At 41.6% G+C, this 19569-nt stretch overlaps 1 protein-coding gene across 1 annotated transcript; it reads right to left on the bottom strand.

Annotated features, from left to right (window-relative positions):
* Nucleotides 1-287: 287 nt before the first annotated feature.
* Nucleotides 288-18996, bottom strand: dqx1 (DEAQ box RNA-dependent ATPase 1). The gene is made up of 12 exons (XM_042396002.1): nt 18585-18996; nt 14573-14979; nt 10761-10954; nt 8750-9203; nt 6292-6597; nt 5629-5728; nt 5187-5345; nt 4283-4474; nt 4047-4172; nt 3530-3720; nt 2065-2255; nt 288-1336 (listed from the first exon to the last, which is right to left on the bottom strand). The coding sequence occupies exons 2-12, from the start codon at nt 14909-14911 to the stop codon at nt 1132-1134; spliced, it is 2457 nt and encodes an 818-aa protein (XP_042251936.1). The 5' UTR covers nt 14912-14979; nt 18585-18996; the 3' UTR covers nt 288-1131.
* Between the last annotated feature and the right edge of the window lie 573 nt (nt 18997-19569).

Genomic DNA, 19569 nt, shown 5'->3' with positions numbered 1-19569 from the left:
AGGTTCAGCTTCAAAGCACACAAACACCCTACTGCACACAGAACCTTTACAAAAGAGCAAAGTCCACACTGACATGAACGCATGCTAACCTGGTTGGAAGAGGAATACTGTCAACATACTTACTGTACTTGTACTGTTATATTCTACATATGTTACACCATCATCCTGACCTGAAAAAAACAGAAATACTGAGAAATAAATCTGTGTGCTGTCTTTAATACGAGACAGAGGTATTACTACACACAGTGAAGATAAGAGAGTGAAAAATCAGTCAGCTGAGATATGTCAAACATGAAAATCCACACTTTTATTTGAATCTCATTATACTGACAGAGAATAGGACGTAAGAATCCACTTAACACAAAGATTTTTCATTATTGACACTAAGTCGGACAGAAAAAAGCAGAACGAAGATCTAAGCAGGAAACTCAAACATTATACAAACAGTATAAAAAAGAGGAAAATAGAAGCTCTGTGCATCACTGCTACATCGTGTCATCACAGATCACAGTGAGCCCTGAGAAGCCATCAGTCTATCAGTCTGTGAATCTGCATAGATGTCAGAGGTCATCCGATAACAGTGTCTCAGCTCGTTGAAGTAGTGTGTATTGCTTTTTGCTCAAATGCTTTTTACAAAAAAATACACCTCAAAAGATTCAGTTTAATATCTCCATTCTTTTCCCCACTTTTCTTATGTTACAGACAATTTAAAATCATTTTTTTTTGCCATCAGTGAAACACCCCAGAATGACAAAGTGATGATTTTTAGACATTTTTTTTGTAGAATTACTCAAACAGAAACACAGAAATCCCTCATTTAAAATAAAAAGTAATGTAATAAAACATTGAAAAGTAGTTGAAATTTAAATAAATTTATAAATAAGTCAATAGCACAACCAAATATGGAGAAAATGAAGAGGTTTGAATATTTATATTACTGTACAATAGTGTTTTATAGTATCAACTATCAATAAAAGTCCATTTTAAATCATACATCAAAATGATTCAACTTCAGATGAGATTTCACAGAGAAGTTCATATAAAGTACCAAATCTCAGATCAAGCAATAAAGTGACAGCTGTGTGTTTAGTGTCTTCTCCTGAGAGGCTCCGTCTCCTCTTTTGTCTCGTCTCACTGGACGACACAGAGCTCAGTGCTGGACTGATTGTGAGTCCCATCAGCGTCTCCGTCTCTGTGAGTCCGGCTGTGCGTGTCTGACACTCCGTCCTGCTCGTACGTGTGAGGCTCCAGACTCTGCCTCAGCTCCATCAGCAGCTCTTTGCCGTCACTCGATGGCAGGTTTCCCAGGTAGTACTGAGGGGCCAGCTCCACCAGCCTGAAGCAGAGGAGTGAGAGGATCACGATGGGATTTACAGTCATAGATAAAAACTGAAATTCTTACAGTTTTAGAGGCTGCAATCACATAAGGAATACTTATTGGCTTTCTTTACAAGAGTGAGATGAGAAGATTGATTAAATTAGGGGTGCAACTAACAATTAGTTGCATTATCGATGCGAAGTAGTCAATCATTTTCTCAATTAGTCATTTGATCTATAAAATGTCAGACAATGGTGAAAAATTTCGACCAGTGTTTCCCAAAGGCCAAGATGCAACCTGGAGGAGCAATTCAGGTCAAAGCCTCTCTGAAATGTTTTGTTTTGTCACAATCAACAGTCCATAACCCGAATGTATTCAGTTTACTGTCATAGAAGACTAAAGAAAACAGAGAATATTCACATTTAAGAAGCTGGACTAATTGTTGCAGCTCTACTATCAATCTCATGGCTGTGTGTTGAAGTACAGAGCCGGAGCAAGGATGCAATTAGCCTAGCTTAGCATAAAGACTGGAAATGGGGGGAAACAACTGGCCTGACTCTGTTCAAAGTCAAAAGGCTTCTCTAACATCAGCCAACAGCTGGCTCGACTGAGGACTGGTTCATCATTAACAAACTGGACAAGAAGGATGTTTAGAATCTTTACTTTGATCAAGAAAATTGAAAAAGGGTTCTGGTTAAATTGCACAGCACAAACATCCCTATAACCAATCTCACAGTTTGACTCACATCTGAGGGTGGACATCGGAAGCGATGCGGATGCAGTTATCGCGGGAGATGGTGAATTCATGGTAGAGGACCCAGCTGGGGGGGTCGGGACGGGGCTGGCGACACAGGTAGGAAGAGAAGGGATGCAGGTGAGCCACATGGCGGTGAGTTAGCAGGAGGTAGTTACCCGAACCGTCCACATCATGAGCCACCTGAGGAGGAAAAGAACATTTCCAACAGTTAACAGCAAGAAGATGAGGGATGAGGTGTGAAACATTGTAACCGAGGAAAGAAATATGCAGAGTCAGTGCGTTCATTGCTAGCTAACTTCAGCTACTGTTTGTACAATTGGTGTATCAGCTCTTTGGGGCAAATAAACACACTGCAGACACACTCGAGCTGTGTAATTTGTGTGAATAACTAAAAAAAACTAACCAAATAACTAAAATTAAATTCAGTTTTTCATCTCAATTTTTTTGAGGACAAACACTAAATATTTGAGCTAACGAAGAGTCAAATTACCTACAGTACAAAACTTAAACATGCTGTCAGTTCAGCTTTAATAAACAGAATGAATTTGAAAAAGGTCAAAGCTACTGTAAAGCAGAACAGAACCATTGAGACTGACAGAGAGTCTACAGCCATGCTAGCAGCTCTGCAAGGACATACTCATATACGGCAGTGTTTTGGCTAAATGCTGACATCAGCATGTTAATATGCTCACAATGACAATGCTAACATGGTGATGTTTAACATGTTTACCATCTTACCTTCATGTATTAGTATGCTAACATTTACTAATTAGCACTAAACACAAAATACAGCTGAGGATGATGGGACATTTGTTGTCTTGTCACATGTCTTTTATCATATTTTGCCATTCCAACTAATAGATGTTGAGATAATTCATTGGAGAAGTGGAAACTTTGACCTACTGGTAGTGCTAGAGGTCAGTGCGTCATTAGGATGCTCTCCTCTGGAAACCATGAATGTCTGTATTAACTTTTATTGCAATCCATCCAGTTTTTGTTGAGATATTTCAGTCTGGACTGAGGTGGTGTGCCTAGCGACACTGTCATAGCTTGAGCCACATTGCTAGCATAGAGCTAGGTAATATGATTGAAATCATATGAAAATGATATTGTCTGATATTGATATATATCATGACATGGCAAATGTTTGCTCTCCCTCTAAACTAGACTAAACTATGCGTATGTGTTAAACAAAAAATGTTTTATTTATAGCCCACAGAAATGTGTTAACATGATGACGATCAGGTCATGATATAATTCCGCTGAAGTCAGTATCCAATAATACTGAATGATTACTCAGTCCTATGCTAGCATAGCTAAAAATGTACATCAAAAAAGAAAAAACAGAAAAGAAAAAAAAGTATAAATGTAAGAAAAGTGAACACATAATGGCATTGAAGGAAGAGAAAAGCAATCCTCTGTGGTAACGGGGTTAAAGACAGCAGGGTGTTTACTTTGAGGAAGAAGCCTGAGATGAGAGCACGCTTGATATTCGTGCAGTTGTCTTGGCATCCAAAAGCGGGAGGCGAAACAGGAAGCTCTATTCGCTGCATCACCTCCAGCAGCTCGGCCCTGATCACCACAGCCAATCGTAAGGCGGCGTGGCTGAGGAAGTTTGTCGTGCACCATGCCTCGTCCTGATTATCTGCAATTATCACACACAGACCATTCAATAATTCATGTATTTATCACGTTACTGTATGTTGATGAAACCTTTATTGTCATGAGTACCAGTCATTATTGCAGGGTTCCCTCTGTGGTCATGATGCTAAATTCCAGGCCATTACATTTCATATGCAAGACTGAAACACTGTATTCCTTCCAGTTGATATTAAAACACATTCAACAGTTGTGTTATAACAATATAACAATACCTGTCCAGTTAAATTACTGAATTCAATGTATTTCACCATCAGTGGGAACCCTATAACTAATAATGTATGTATATAATAAGGGCAGGAGTGTACATACGTTCTATGAAGGCTTTATAAATATTAATGAGAGTCATGTGGTCTCCCTCTGTGTGCATTAGAGGTCGCCAGTGAGTGACAGCAGCCTCCTCTCTGCTGGGCTCTGCCGTCACGAAGCAGGAAGGAGCTGACAGAAGACAAAGATCACACCAAATGGTCATTTTCTAAAAAGTACATTAAAGTCCCCCTTATAAAATTGAACAATAAATACCGCTGGTATTTATTGTTTTTTTTTACCTGTGAGCATGGCAGCTATCGTGAGCAACTCATCCACACAGTCATACTCGCAGGCAGCGATCAGGGCTTTAGCTAGAGGCGGCTCCAGCGGCAGCTCCGACATTATGATGCCCACCTCCGACAGGTTACCGTCATCATCCAGTGCCGCCAGATAGTCCAGGTCCTCCAAGGCCTGCATTAGAGCCTCAGGGGCTGGGAGGGAGGGAAGAAGAAATTTGGAGAGGGAGAGGGAGAGAGAGAAAAAAAGAAGCCACGTTTAATCTTAAGAGAGCCATGGCCTCAGACTGTGCTGATACTGCATTGGACTGAGCTGTTAATGTCTGTAGTACACAATGATCATGTTCTGTTGAAGCAACAAGGATGACAAACAGTAGAGACACCACCCTGATGTCAATGAACTACAGAAACTCTCCACAGCTCTTCTGTGTCTTGATGACAAACAAAAAAAGGAGGACAAGGTGTATCTTTCTCCAAGTCTAACCTTCTATGTGCTTGGAAGTTTCTCTAAGTGGTCTGTCCAACCTTTCACAGATATCCCCAGTTTGAGAACAGCAGAGGATGCACTGCTTGATCCCCTCACTGTAAGTCACAAAACGGTTTGTGGCCATCTGAAAGTAATCCTCCATGGCCTCGCCAAACCTGTTCTGCCTTCAGGCTTTCACAACTGCTACTAAAGCTGCAGTCTGCTGGCCTCAATAACACTAAGAGCATCTCAGTACTCTTAGCAAAGGGGGAAATCTAACTGGTCTGCAACAACAGGCATTAGAGGTCCTCAAAGGTCTAAAATTTCAGACTGCATCCGAAACCTACCTTAACCTTCTAAGAATATTATCTATGCTTCTCATCGACTCTTTCTTTCTTTTGATGCATCACAGTTGTTATTCAAAGTAGCTGATAAGGTTACCTGGTCTGTCCAGGAACTTGCACTGTCCCATGTCGGCAATATCAAGCCTCTTGAGCAACAACACCAAGTGGCTGAGATTTTCCTCCACCACCCCTGGACAGTGGGCCTCCCCCATCCCATCGTCATACAGAGACTGGGGGTAAAGACGCAGAGACAGCCCTAAAGACCAACAAGGAAAACGCAAGAAGTAAACAGTCATGACACAATCAGATAGTTTTACATTTTCATTTTCAGCCTGTGATTAACATTTAATGACACGGACTGTTTCTTAACACAATTAGATGCCAAAATCTGAGTTAGAGGCCCCAAAGTCAGACAGTTTCAAATCCTACATGTATGAGCTTTAAGTGAAATCCGAGACTTCAAAGAAATGTCTGCATTGCATATATGCACTATGTTAGGTAACATCCAGTCTGACTAATAGCAATGACCTTTGACCTACCTGGAAGGTGGCTGTTCACTCTTTGAGTTCGCATGTCAGCCTGGTGTTTGCTGATGGTCCTCAAGACCTGTGAGTTTGCTCTTATTTGAGGATTGTAAACCTGTGGCACAAAATGAACAAAAATATCAGAAATACTTTAAAAGAGAACTTCACAAATTTAGCACTGTTGCTCAGACAAAAAAAAAAATCAAAACTGTTTCAGGTGTTTTAAGCTAGTAGCAGCTAACGTAGCCTGGAGCTGCTAGCCTTCAACAGAGATGAGGAGTGGGTTACAGAGATCTGCTAACCTCACTTCTTTCTAACTACACACCCCTAGATTTTTTTTAATCAAGTGACATCACTTGAGGAAGTTCATCAGATTTCACACAGCTGACTCTGGAGACACAAAAGGCTTTATACTACTTTTATCACATATGCAGTAGTACTCCCCAACACCTAGAAACATGCTTATGTGGAAAATTGGTGAAGTTCCCCTTTAATCAAATAATTGTCTCCCACAATAAATTTGGCATTTTTCCCTGATTTAGCGTCTACTTTATCCAAAAATAACAAGCATCCAGTTATCACAGAGATTAAATACATTAAAACCTTATGAGAGTAAGTACCGTGGGATTATTTTGTTCTCATTTAATGACATTATTTCAGTAATGAACACAAACTCACAGTTTTGAGCTGAAGGCCTGTGTCTATGACATAGCGGATGGCTGGCAGGGAGAAGGAAGCCTCTGCGAGGGCATCTGTGAGGATAACCTTCCTCTTGACCCCCGGGCCTCCGGCTCCCAGCACCGAGCCGTCCATGCCCTCAGAGCTGTCGTTCTCCCTCAGCGTAGAAGCTTCGGGGTCAGACCCGTACACCCTCTGGGTCAGCTCACCCAGGCCAGCGTGGAGGGGGAGGATCCTGAGGGGACCCAGTTGAGGACTCAGAGCTACACACTCCTTCTCCAGCAGAGACACACACTCTTCTATTTCCTACATAAAACAGGTAGGAGAGAGAAATGGAGCCTCGGTTTTAATCCACTCTTTCACACTCACTCTCAAACCCTCCACATACACTCTGTGTGTGTGTGTGTGTGTGTGTGTGTGTGTGTGTGCGCGTGTCCTTCGATGAGGATTAACCAGAACAGATCTGTATCATCAGATAGGACTTTGACTTACAAATCTAGTACATATGCCAGACTGTGTCTCTATGCAAACCAGGACAGACAGTGTGACAAGGAGCAGCAGGTGTGGCGATGTTGACATAATGGGAGTTTAACATGCATGAGATAGTTTGATACAGTACAGGTCAACATGTTGTCACAAACCGGCTCTGGAATGTGAGGAGGGAGTGCACGCAAGAGTTTGCTTTAAACAAATATTAAAACTGAAACTAACACAGAACAATTAATACAAAGTGCAGAACCAAAAGAATATGATGCAGGGGTGGATGTCAGCAGGAGTGAAGGAGATAAACAATGACCATATGGACTGGTTTATATATAGCTCGGCAGCCCAGGTGAACCGTATTTACACTGACGACCCTCCGCTGTCAGCCTATCCAGAGGGCTCCTTCTGAGACAGTGAGAGAGGCGTCACGATGTACAGATAGCTGTGCACATTGAAGGACGACAATGACGTGCTGTACACAGTATCATTCCCCTCAAGTGTGTGTGTGAGTGTGAACCAGGACACCAGACACCTGCAGTGCACCAGAGGCTGAGGTGTCCTTGTTTTGCTCCTCTACGAGACAAAAGATGTGAAACTCAACTGCAAACCTCAGGATGAGTTTTGGTTTGACCAGTTTTCCTTTGTTAAAAATGCAAAACAGATGAGCTTTCACTGCAAAACACCAAAAGGTTTAGTTTTACTTCAAATCAGTTGTATAATGGTTACATTTTTTTGCATTTTGGCACATTGAGATCCTCACAACACCTACAATGAAACAGGGGCCACAATAACACAGCCTCATGGACTATAAAAGACTCACTTAACTACTGTTAAACAGGCTTTTTCTTTACTGTACTCTAGAAAAATGTTTTAGTTTGGGATTAAAGAATCTGGGTAGGCTTTTTCTTTTTTTTTTCTCTCAGGATGATATATGCACTGTGTCTCTGTTAAAGGTAGAGTCAGTGATTCTGGAGAGAGATTGTTCAATACACTTTTTGTCAAATTCAGCGAATATCTCTTCTCGGTCCACTAGCTGTCCGTTCTGTGTGTGTGTGCTGTGTTCATACACAGCTCTGGCTCTGTAAATGGGTATGTGGCTCAGACAAGAGCCACTGTGTTTACAACACTACTCTGGCATATCAGCAGGGGGCGTTCATGCTCGTGCACAGGACAGGGGGGGGGGGGGGAGTCATCAGAGCGGCGGTCTCTCGTCTCCAGCACCCGTTGAATGGTGGGGTAGAGCTAGTGAACTGAAGAGAGAGGCTGTGGCCAGTTCACAAAGAAAGTGTTTTCAACTGTATCAACTGACCCACACTGAATCTGAGACAATCTCACTGAGACCCCCTGTGTTGTTTTTACGCTCTGAGTCTGTTTCTGTTGCGTTTAGTGAAGAGTAATCTGAGCAGGCAGCTGTTTGTGTTTTCAACTTATGAACCGTATCGCTGAACGCAGGTGAAGTGAGAAGTGGGGAGGCAGCAGAGAGGTGGAGAGTGTGGATGGACTGTTGTGCTCACAAGAGACAAACATTTTTTTCTGCTCATGATAAAGTGTGAGAGGAACAGGAGTGACTCTACAGCTGACGCATCACTCTGGATTCTGCCATATTTCTCTTTTGGTCGTTGCCTTGGCAATGCGCCTCCATGAATTTGGGGGGGCAGAGCATGAAGAGAGAGCTCAGTTCTTCTCTGCAGCTCCATATTGTGCAAAGCTCAAACCCCGCCCACTTTTTAGCAGTCCAATCAAATGCAAAGGATTTGATTGAAATATCTCTTGTAACTGTACACTGCTCAAATATTCTGTTTCACTGGGAAATACGTCACAGTACAGAAGCTGAAGACGCTCTAACTTCCCTTTCATGGGGCCTTCAATGCTCACCATACATGATACTGATACTTAAAGAAATATTTATAGGTGGGTTTGTTTGCCTTTTTCAAAAATGTTCTGAGTATTCTGATGTATGAAAGTAAACTTGTACCTGTGCACTGGCCAGAAACACCATCACATCTCCTTCCTCTCCCCTTCGGTGCAGATCCAACACCAAGTGACAGGCAGCAGCCATAGGTTCCTTCCCAGAAGAAGGCTCCCGGTACAGTGTCTCCACCCTGTTCACCTCCACAGCCTTGCTGTCCTCGTCTACCTCACCCCCCTCTTCCTGGCTTCTGGTAGGGGGGTCAGAGAGCAGGCTGTCCAGGGAGAGGTGAGGGACAGAGGGTCCCAGGAAGGTGGCGAGACGTTGCGCCAGCGTCGGATGGGTGAGGAGAACCACCCGGAAGTTGTCTGGTCTCTGGCGGCAGACATCGCACAGCAGACCCAGCAGCACGTCGGTGGGCACGGTGCGCTCCTGGAGCTCGTCCAAGACCACCACGCTATACTGGTGAAGTAGTGGGTCTGACATCATTTCCTCCAGCAGGAGAGTGTCACTGACAAACCTGGAGAGAGAGAAAGGAAAACATAGATGAGGAAAGAACAAGTATCCTTTAAAATATAGATATTTTAAATAGAGATTTTAAAGTATTTTGACAGCAGTGTGGCTCAGTGGGTCATAAAAAAACACCATCACCATCAGGAGCTCTATCATGAGAGCACAAGAGATGAAGTGAAATGGCTGAAAAGTAAAACTTTTCTGGATGTACATTTATTCATGCCGTCATTTCAGAGTGCAGGAACAGAAACACAGGGATCAACTTTCAGTATATGATAATACTGTGACACTTTTACTGTCACGCTGGATAAAAAAAACTGCAGGAAAACAGAGAACAAAGACTCAAGGTGTGTCTGTAAGTGAATGAAAGGCCATGTAACATTATCATACAATACTGGTGAAATCCAATGATATGATCTACATCACCTTCAGGGAGGAAAAGACAATTACACATGATAGAGATCAGCAGTGAGCTACAAAGTAAAGCAATGAATGACTCAATGGTTTTCTCAAATGTTTTTTGAGCACATTTTGAATTGTGATGTCTTGTTGAGAAATTAGTTGTACTTGAGTTGTGTTGATGAAGAAGACTGTTAGCAAGCTCATAGTACCCTATTACCCCACTAGAACACTGCGCTCCCAGTATGCAGGCTTACCGGTGGTTCCTACAGTCTTTAAAAGTAGAATGGGAGGCAGAGACTTCAGCTATCAGGCTCCTCTTCTATGGAACCATCTACCGGATTCAGTCCGGGGTGCAGACACCCTCTCTATGTTTAAGAGTAGGCTTAAAACTTTCCTTTTTGATAAAGCTCATAGTTAAAGCCGACCAAGCTTGCCTCGGACCAGCCCTTAGTTATGCTGCTATAGGCCTAGACTACCGGGGGACTTCCCACAATGCACTGAGCTCTTCTCTCCTCTTCTCCATCTGTATGTAGCCAAGGGTGACTGGACTTTAGATTCTAAAGCAATTTTACTGTAGATATATCATGACATGAAAGACAAGAAAGTTTTCTTGTGTATGAATACAAGTCAGAAATGTAAAAAAAACTGTTTTGTTGCACCATCACAGATTAACAAGTCTTATCAAGTTCTGCAAAGACTGCACTGCATATTATAACTGTTTATCATTATATGACCTAGAGTTAATTGTTTATTTTATATATTCATCTTTAAAAATGTTTCATGTTTATGTTAAATATAAAATGTCTTATTTTTTGGATTTTAGACATTGCTTGGATCCATTAAAACAGACGTATCATTTTCTTTAAAAAGTCTTTTGTTTCATGCTTTGAGTGGTCAAAAGACTAGAAGGCATTATATAAATACAACCCATTTACCATGTACCAACCCGTTTACCATGTTATGACATCACTATGGCATAACATGACTAATGAAAAAAACACTGATATCAGAAGCTTAAGTACCTCTCCTGTGAATGATTAACAGGAAAACTGTTTTCTGTTTTGTTAGTAGCTGTAGAAGTGCAACTGAATATGAAAATCATTACCCTGTAGTGGGAAAAATAATAACATGTTAATGAAATGTCATGATCATGTGTCCTAACCTGAGCAAGGTGTCGGGTGTACAGCCGTCATCATGAGACACCCTGTAGCCCACCTCCAGACCCAGACTGAGGTCCATCTCATCAGCCACACGAAGAGCCAGACTCACTGCTGCCACCGAATACGGCTGAGAACAGCACACCAGTCCCTGAGAAAATTCATAGGACAAAGCGTACTCCACACACCACTGTGGCACCTGGAGGGATGACAGGAGGAAGAACAGGAAAAAGAGAGGTCAACAACAGGAGGAAGTAGTAATATAATACTGGAGACATGAAGGTGGAGCACTTTTACCCCAGATGTCATGGACATTCCCTACTTCTTATAATGCTCAGCTTTCACTGTCTATTCAAAGTGTTCTGAGTAGTTCAACATATCCCACTAAGAGGAAAAAAATAGTAAGAGGACTAGTCAAGACTGGTTAGTCGGGCCTGTAAAAGGGCCTCACACCAATCTCATAAACAAGCAATCTAAATTTTGACTAGAATTTACTTCAAGGTGTAACAGCTGCAATAATTGTTAGCCCTCAAGTGAATTTTTTTAGCCACTTGGGGGCAGAAGACCTCCACAACAACCTGAAGAATACTGACTATCCTTTATTAAGTTGTAATGTCAGACATGTAAGCAAAGAGATGCCTATTTACACATCCAGCAGACACATAGCAACATTAGTATTTAACGTTGGGAGTAGTATTTCTGGTCACTAAGTCCAATATTCACTCTCCTTTCAGCTCTGTTTGTTCTACACAAATTCCTGACAGAAATATCTGTTAAATGCTCCACTATGTTCACCAGCTGGTTGATAACTGTGTCTGTTTTCTGTTTGGTGCTGAGCAGGTAGTGTACAGTGAGTTTATCAGAGCTTGTCAGCTGAAAACAGCTGCCAGCTAATGATGAAAAAAGGGTGATGAAAACACAGAGACACAAGGACACAGTAATTGTGCAATAAAATCAAAATAATGAGCTAAAATAGCCTAAAAAGGTCACTACATCAGTAGAAGTGACCTCTTTCCCTTTACATGTAGTTATTTGACCTATTAATATAAAAAATATTAATTAGTTGAGCTTAAAGAAGTGAGAAAAACACAGAGAAAATTTCAGCTCACAAAAGTCAATTAAGGTAGTGTAGTGCATAATGCTAACTATGCAGTTTGTGAAAACACAAATCCCAAGATTAAAGGTTGCCTGTGGAGTTTTCTAGTGAAAAGTTAATGTTTACATTCAGTGATTTTTACTAAAACACACTGTGTGTATCCTTGAGGACTAACACGTGTGAAGAATGTATTTTCTTCCTCATAAAACATTTGCCTCTGTTTGCTAACTAGCAGTCTTCTTCTTCTCTGCCTTTTGTTGGTACACTGCCATGTTTCCTGGCGCTTGCATGCGTGTCCTCGTGCATGTGCACAAGCTACAAACAAATCAGGGAAAACATTGCTCCATAACTCAACTAGTGATCAAACATTACACAGGGTAGCTTTAAACCTGACAGGGTACCTTTAAACCTATAAAATAAAAATGAAACCCTATCATACAACATATGGTAATGAATGAAGCTACCTCAGGGTGTCTTCCTCAAAACATTGTCTCATTTTAAAAACATGATGTAGGCGGTCAGAGTGGAGCATCAGCCATTACTTCGATGCTTTTATCTACATGGCTCACAGTGCTGCAGGTGTGTACATGTTCCAGTAATAAATGAACAGGAAACTTAAGTGTGGAGTGAACAAATAAACATGACCCTTGGATAAATATTTAATCAAACCCTGCATTAGATCTAACGAGAAGGACAGAGACAGATACAGGTTGCAGTACAGTCTGAGCAAGATATCAGTTGTTCTTACTCAACCCTCAGTGAGAGCACACAGGTAGAGAAATAATTGACATTAACATGCAGCCGACAGTTAGAAGCGCAAAGGTCGAAGTGACAGGGACCTGACAACGACTGTGATAATACGTCTGTGTGTCCGCAGAAAGATCGAGATGCGGCAGGAGAAAGTGTTTTCTTTTCTTTAGAGACACATGACAGTAGCATTAAAAGTGCAGATGGACAGGAAGGAGCTGGAAAGGAGAGCCCAGAGTGTTTCTTGATGAAATGAGTGTTCAGGTTACAGCAGGACAGTGTAAGTCTATTGGAGTGGTTTAGTGTAGCCATTCATTAGCCTGAGGGGGGGTGGGGCTGAGCAGCAGGTATAATGATAACCAGGTCATCACAGGGGAAAGGCCCAACACGCAATGACACATCTGCTATAAAGAGAGTACTGTACGGGTTTAGCAGTATAATGCTCCAAGTGTCAGCTGGGAAATATACGTGTGTCAATATATGAAAATATACTATTCATTCACAGTTATAAACACATGTTTAGCCTATGTGTTTTTGCCGGTATTTTAATGACATCATCATATCATATAAAGCAATAGTTACTGTGATACAATAACCTGGTTCATGATCTGCTGTGATGATGAGGAAGCTGGTTGGGATGTCTGGCTTACTTCCATATCAAACAGGTTTCTGTGGTCTACAGTCGAAACATCTAAATGTTTTCACTTTTGGTTTCTGCCATCTGCACGGACTTAATTAAACCTCAATGCAGCAGAAATGTATGGTGGCCCAGAGAGGTCAACACACTGCGACTTAAGAGAACATACGCGAATAGACAAACACAAGCAAATTAAGAAAACATCTTCACCACTTTGACAACAATTGAGAAACACACCTCAAATAAAGACAACACATATTTCAAGGGGACTATCTATTTTAGTTTTAATATTCTGAACATGATTCTGATATTACAGCTATCATTACCCTATTATTAAATACCAGCATTCAATTTAGTTCAAGTTGTACTTTGGTATAACTTAGCTCCTTTCTACATTTGCACCCTTATGTTGTTGATGATGTTGTTGATGATGTTGTTGTGCTTTCTTTCTTTATAGATTTGTCACTATATTCAGCATGTATGTGTTGTCAAAGTGATGAAGAGGTCCTCTTCATTTGCTTGTACCTGAGTGATGACGGCGTGGTCCTGCCTTCACACCTTCCCCTGCTATTATTATTATTACTAGTCATCTCTATTATTGTTATTGTTGTTATTGTTAGCATTGTTGTTATTATGCTTCTCTGTGCCACCAAGGCAGATGGCTGCCCACCTAGAGCCGGGTTCTGCTTGAGGTTTCTTCCTGTTAAAGGGGAGTTTTTCCTTACCGCTGTCACCAAGTGCCGCTCATGAGGGAATGTTGTGACTCTGTATATTACAGAGTACGGTCTAGACCTGCTCTATGTGAAAAGTGCCCTCAGATGACTTTTGTTATGATTTGGTGTTATATAAATAAATGTGAATTGAATTATATGCTCTTCACTTGCAGCTGATTGAGTTCTCTTGGACACGGTAGAATTGACTGAATTGTGTCTGCAGAATCAAATTTCACAGTTCAGTGTTGCCAAGCTGCTTTATTTTTAGTGTTGTATTTTTAAGTCAGATGTCGCCTGATTTGAAATGATTATGTTAATCTTACATTGTGTTTAAAGCTCTCGCACGCAAAGTGGCTGTTTGTGTTAAAAGGCAGCATTAAAGACGTGAAGGTGAATTGAGCTTATGAAGTTACATGAGTTGAGTGTTAAATTAGGCAGTAGTTTGTATCAGTACTGAATCATTATGAAACAATGTCATGGAAATATTAGACATAGCTAACTGTTAGTGTTGAAATCATCTACTCTAATTACAATAAACTGTGTCAATTTAAGATGAACAAAAGGTTGATGTTTAGAGCTTGCACCCTCGTTATCTGGCCTGTGACACCGTTGGTCCCTGGTTACCTGGGTGCTTTTTCCAGCTCCACTGGGTGCACTGAGCAGCACCATGTTGTGGCTCTCAAGCTTCTCCAGTACACTCTGTCTGAGCCTCCATATGGGAAACTGCCGCCTCTCTTCCAGCAGGGCGTAGTAGCGCGAAGAGAAGGGTAAACCGTCATACGGGTTCACTTCTAGGTCTCCCAGCCCTTCCTCATCCCCTCCTCTTCCTCCGTCCCCGTCGTCGTCTAAATCCCCAGACAGGAGGGAAGACACGGACAGAGCGTCCAGGGCCTCGGAGGGCCGCAGCCGGGACCCGGGGGAGGGGGAGGTGACGGAGGGCTTCGCCGGTGGTGATGACATCATCAGCAAGGGGGTCGGGGATGAGGAAGGAGTGAGGGAGGGGGCTGGTTCACAGAGAAGCTTGTGTTTACCTGCAGAGAGGGAAAGAAAACTATAATTAGAGTGAACGCACTGGATTCCTGCTTCAAATGATGCTGCAGTGCTAATTAGCCTTGACTTTCATCTGACCGTCATAACAGCTGAGAGGAGGAAGTACGGGGTTTTCCTTTGATCAATCATTGTGAGGTTATGATCTCAGAGACCACAGCACTTCCTGTCTCTACTAAACTTTCTCCACATCCCCTCAAACAGGCCCTTCATAGGAACCTGCAGCATGTTTGGTATTTAGCAGTGGAATGCATGTCTCCACCCAGACGCCACTGAGTGTGTTGGACAGCTGCAACAGACTTCATGTGTTTGGGAGGAAGGAAGAAAGCCTGCAGGCACCTTGCTGGTCAACTGGTTCAGTCATGTTTGGATAAGACAGAAAAGCAGATGAAAACTGAGAAATTCACTTGGTAGGTAGATCCACGTTTCTACCTTGTACATTGGTTGTCTGCAAAGGAGGGCTAATGTTATCCATAATGTTACTATTTCCTGCTGAGACCTGTGGTTGAGGCTAGAGATGATGATTAGTCCTGTTAATCGAGTTGATCAAAAGACAACTAATCAGTGATTGATTATTTAAGCAATCTTTCAAACAAAAATGCCAAACATCTGACAGTTCTGTCTTCTCAAATACATCTTCATATACATCTCCTCATCTTAACATTACAATAAACTGAACATCTTTGGGTTTTGGACTGTTGGTTTGACACAAGATGTGATGACATTAACTTCTTTGAAATTACGATGGGCATTTTTCATTGTTTTCAGATGTTTTATAGACCAAACAATAAATGACTTAATCAGTTTACTCAATAATCAGAAGTTGTAGCTCTAGTTGAGAGTGAACATGAAAAGTCATTGCATACCTGAAGGTTTCTGCTCTGATTATGTTTGACCTGAATGATCTGGATAATATGAATTTAATGCAACAGTGAAGAAAGATTTAATCACCTCAAATAATACATGAAGAAAAGAAGAGGTTTGATATGTCATCAGGGCAAAGCATTATTAGATTATATTACTGTATGTGACAACGTGTAGCACATGGGCAAAGTTCAAGTTTAGAATGGTTTACAATGGGCTGAAAATATGTACATTTACCATTTTCTCATGTTGACTGTATCACTGTGCACATTTGAGCAGGATAACAGACAGTGAAGCTGCCACTTGCTGCTAACGCTACGCTTTCTGTCAAGACACGGGGTCAGAATGTCCATTCTTGATTAAAAGCTCTGTTTTCACTGCCTTCTTTTTCTCTGACTCATGTCACGCCTCCTCTCTGCTCTCTCTCCCCGACATGCTAGACTCAAGTCAGCAGAGCCCTGAAGCTCCACCCTGCCCCTGCAAAGAGTGGAGCTTTATTCAAACTTTATCAATATTAAACCCCAGCCATACACCCGCCGAGTGTGGAGACGATCCGATGAACAGTTTAAGAGATCCGTGAAGGACATACAGACAGAGTTTCCTTCCATGAGTAGATTCTACACTAGTTCAAACATACTGATGAATGTTATATTCCATTTCTGCCAAGTCCGTTCCACTAGATGCCACTAAACTCCACATACTGGAGCTTTACACAGCTAAAACTTGGGTAATGACAAATAACCTGGCATTTACTAGCAGGCTAGCAACAGCAGGTTCTCTGGCAGTTCTTCAGGCCAGTCACTCCCAACAAAGACATACAGACAGATAGCAGAGTCACATGCTCTGGCTCTCAGCAGTGAAGATACCAGCAGCAGTGTGATATTCAAACCAGCCCTTAAGCTCAGACTCACAACAGTGAACTTTGTTTTCCTTCTTGGCAGAAGCTTCAGCCATGAGTCAACAAGTCAGAGCTACTCTACAAATAGGTGATCAGAGATTAGAACAGAATTAATGTTACACACATCCTACACTTCAATTGAGTAGATAGACACTTTGTAGATGCACCACTGGCAGCAATGAAGTTTTGAATCATCTTGGGTTTGGTGTATGTTTCTCTTATATGTCCCTGCAGATCAGATGTTGGTGAACTGTGCAGGTCTTTCTGGGTTTTCAGTGGGGTTAACAGACTTATCCTGATGTCCCAGCAGGTGTCCTGACACTCTGTTAGGTTAGGCTGTGTGTGCACTGTGGAGCAGCTTTCCTTCAAAATTCTCTCTTTTTTTTATTTCCTTCAATTCAGTCTCCTCAGCCTCCCTCTGATGAGAAGCATCCCCAGCATGATGCTGCAACCACCATGCTTGGCTGTACGGTGCTGATGGTAGCATCATGCTAGGGATGGTTTTCATGTGCCTTTTATTCTGGACTGACTCATATTTTGCCTAAACAAGAGCCCGACTGATGGAGTGTAGGACTGCAGCTAATGATTATTTTCATCATTAATTCATCTGTCTGTTGAATTTAATCCGTCCATAAAATGTCAGACAACAAAGAAAAATGCCCAACATGATTTTCCAGAGCTAATGTGGATATATTCAAACTGCTTGTTTTTGTTTGATCAGCAGTCCAAACCCTAAAGATATTTCTTTACTGTCATGGTCAGGAAAAGCAGTAAATAATCACATTTGAGTGTGAGGATCCTGAGAAGTTTGGACTAGAGCTGAAACGATTAGTCCATTAATCAATTAGTCGACCGACAGAAAATTAATCTGCAACTATTTTGATAATCGAATGATTGTTTTAGTTGTTTTTTAAGTAAACATGCTAAACATTTGCTGTTTGCAGCTTCTCAAATGTGAGAATTTGGACTGTTGATGTTGTACAAACGTTTAAAGACATCGGCTTCAGCTCTGTAAGAACAGAGATTTTTCATTATTTTCAGTTTACAGAAATAATCCAGGAAATAACAGGCTGATTAATCAATAATGAAAATAATGGTTAGTTGCAGCCCTAGTTTAGACATTTCTGCTTAAAAACATGATCGATTGTCTGGTGTGTTGACATTACTTTTTATTTTAATTGACCCAATGACAAGCCAAACCTCTTCTGCACAGTGATGGAGCCTGCTGTTTTCCTGGGACCCATCAATGCATTGTGTTTTCATACCTTATATAACTGTTATACTACTACAGTACCTTTGTCAGGCTGATACTGTTCTTGTTGAGTCTCTCAGTCACATTTTGTGCCTCTGCTGGTATGTCTGAGAGGTTCTGAATATTAGGCGATGGGGTATTATGACTGTGTATGAATCACCCCTGGATGGAGCCATAATCCCACTGTGAGCACAGGTCACTTTAGACAAAACAAAGGATGCTGTGACAGCCAGCAGACTGACTGACTGTTTCTTTTACATTACAAACAAAGGCCTTTTTCTCATGATACTGTAATAGAGACAATTACAATGAATAAATGAGCTTATGGGTCAGAATATAAGCTCCGTATTATGTCTGTCTTTCCGGGCTAATGTGGTAACTAATCTTTCAGTGGAGGAGGACACCTAAGATAAATTCTGCCCTTATCTTTGATAAACAACTAGCTACTCTCTCCTCATTCTTTATCTCTGAGTACCGGTTATATTTAGCCTGGAGCGACGTGTCACCGGACGCTGAAACAAACAGAAATGAGTAAGCATAGGAGTAACATGTCTCAGGGTGGGACCGTGTCTTACCTGTGCAGCATATCGCCAGAGTAGGTGAGGAAACCAGGTATACACAGTCCGTCAGCTTTCTCCTGTCTGCCGCCGTCTGCCGTGGCTCACAAACCGCATTTACATACCGGAGAACTGAAAAGGCAAATAAAAAAAAATTCTCCGCAGCCGTTTACAGTCTTTGTCCGTGAATCCTTACCGGCCCAGGTTTATTCCCTGACTGCTGACAATGATAATAGAAGATAAAGGTGTCCCGTCGACTGGGTGCTCTAGCTAGCAGCCGCCATGTTTTGGCTGTCTAGCTGTCAAACCTCGTGCTGCCTTCAAGGATCCTCGGAAAAACACACAATGTAGTTTGGAGTCCTTCGTCAATGGTTGGACAGATGTTCTCCCAACGAACACGAGGCGCACTCTGACCATGTCTACGAACATACTTTATTTAATCTTTTTTTTTAATAACCAGACACTTGATTGTAACTATAACTGTAACTATAAAATATCATACAACAAATAAATGCATAGTCATGTAATATTCATATTAAGTTTATTGTAATCTAAGTAAAGGATTGCAAGGATCTTAAATCAACTTATGTGAAAATAATAATAATAATGATTTAAACGCATATTGGACACGGTGCTGCACAGGCATCAAGCTAAACCAGTAAATGCAACCACGGCACAACCAACCTTTCTTACCTCCAGTGTGCGTTATGTGATCTGGGCGCCACCCCAAGGCAGAAACCAGTTACCGCACAAGTTTCACATTTTGAAAGAATAAGTTCACAATGTTTCAAGTCCCCTCCCTTTCTCAAGAAGATCCCTTCATAATGCACTTACCATGCAAGCGATGGGGGACAAAGTCCACAGTCCTCCTTTTGTACAAAAATGTATTTAAAAGTTTATCTGAAGCTAATATGAAGCTTCAGCGTCCAAATGAGTCAAATCAAGTAGATATCTTTCAACATTAATCTTTTTAGTGCCAAAGTCCCTTTTTTTGTTACTATAC

The sequence above is a fragment of the Thunnus maccoyii genome, chromosome 19 (genome assembly GCF_910596095.1).
Source record: "Thunnus maccoyii chromosome 19, fThuMac1.1, whole genome shotgun sequence".
Taxonomy (NCBI): domain Eukaryota; kingdom Metazoa; phylum Chordata; class Actinopteri; order Scombriformes; family Scombridae; genus Thunnus; species Thunnus maccoyii.
The sequence above is the reverse complement of the archived record's forward strand: the minus strand, read 5'-3'. Positions and strand labels throughout refer to the sequence as shown.

Excerpts from the sequence above, each read along its gene's own strand:
- dqx1 (XM_042396002.1), bottom strand. The coding sequence starts at position 14,911 with ATGATGTCATCACCACCGGCGAAGCCCTCCGTCACCTCCCCCTCCCCC. Across the intron at positions 5,346-5,628 it reads AGTGAACAGCCACCTTCCAG|GGCTGTCTCTGCGTCTTTAC; the intron begins GTAGGTCAAAGG and ends GTTGGTCTTTAG. Across the intron at positions 4,173-4,282 it reads GATAGCTGCCATGCTCACAG|CTCCTTCCTGCTTCGTGACG; the intron begins GTAAAAAAAAAC and ends GTCTTCTGTCAG.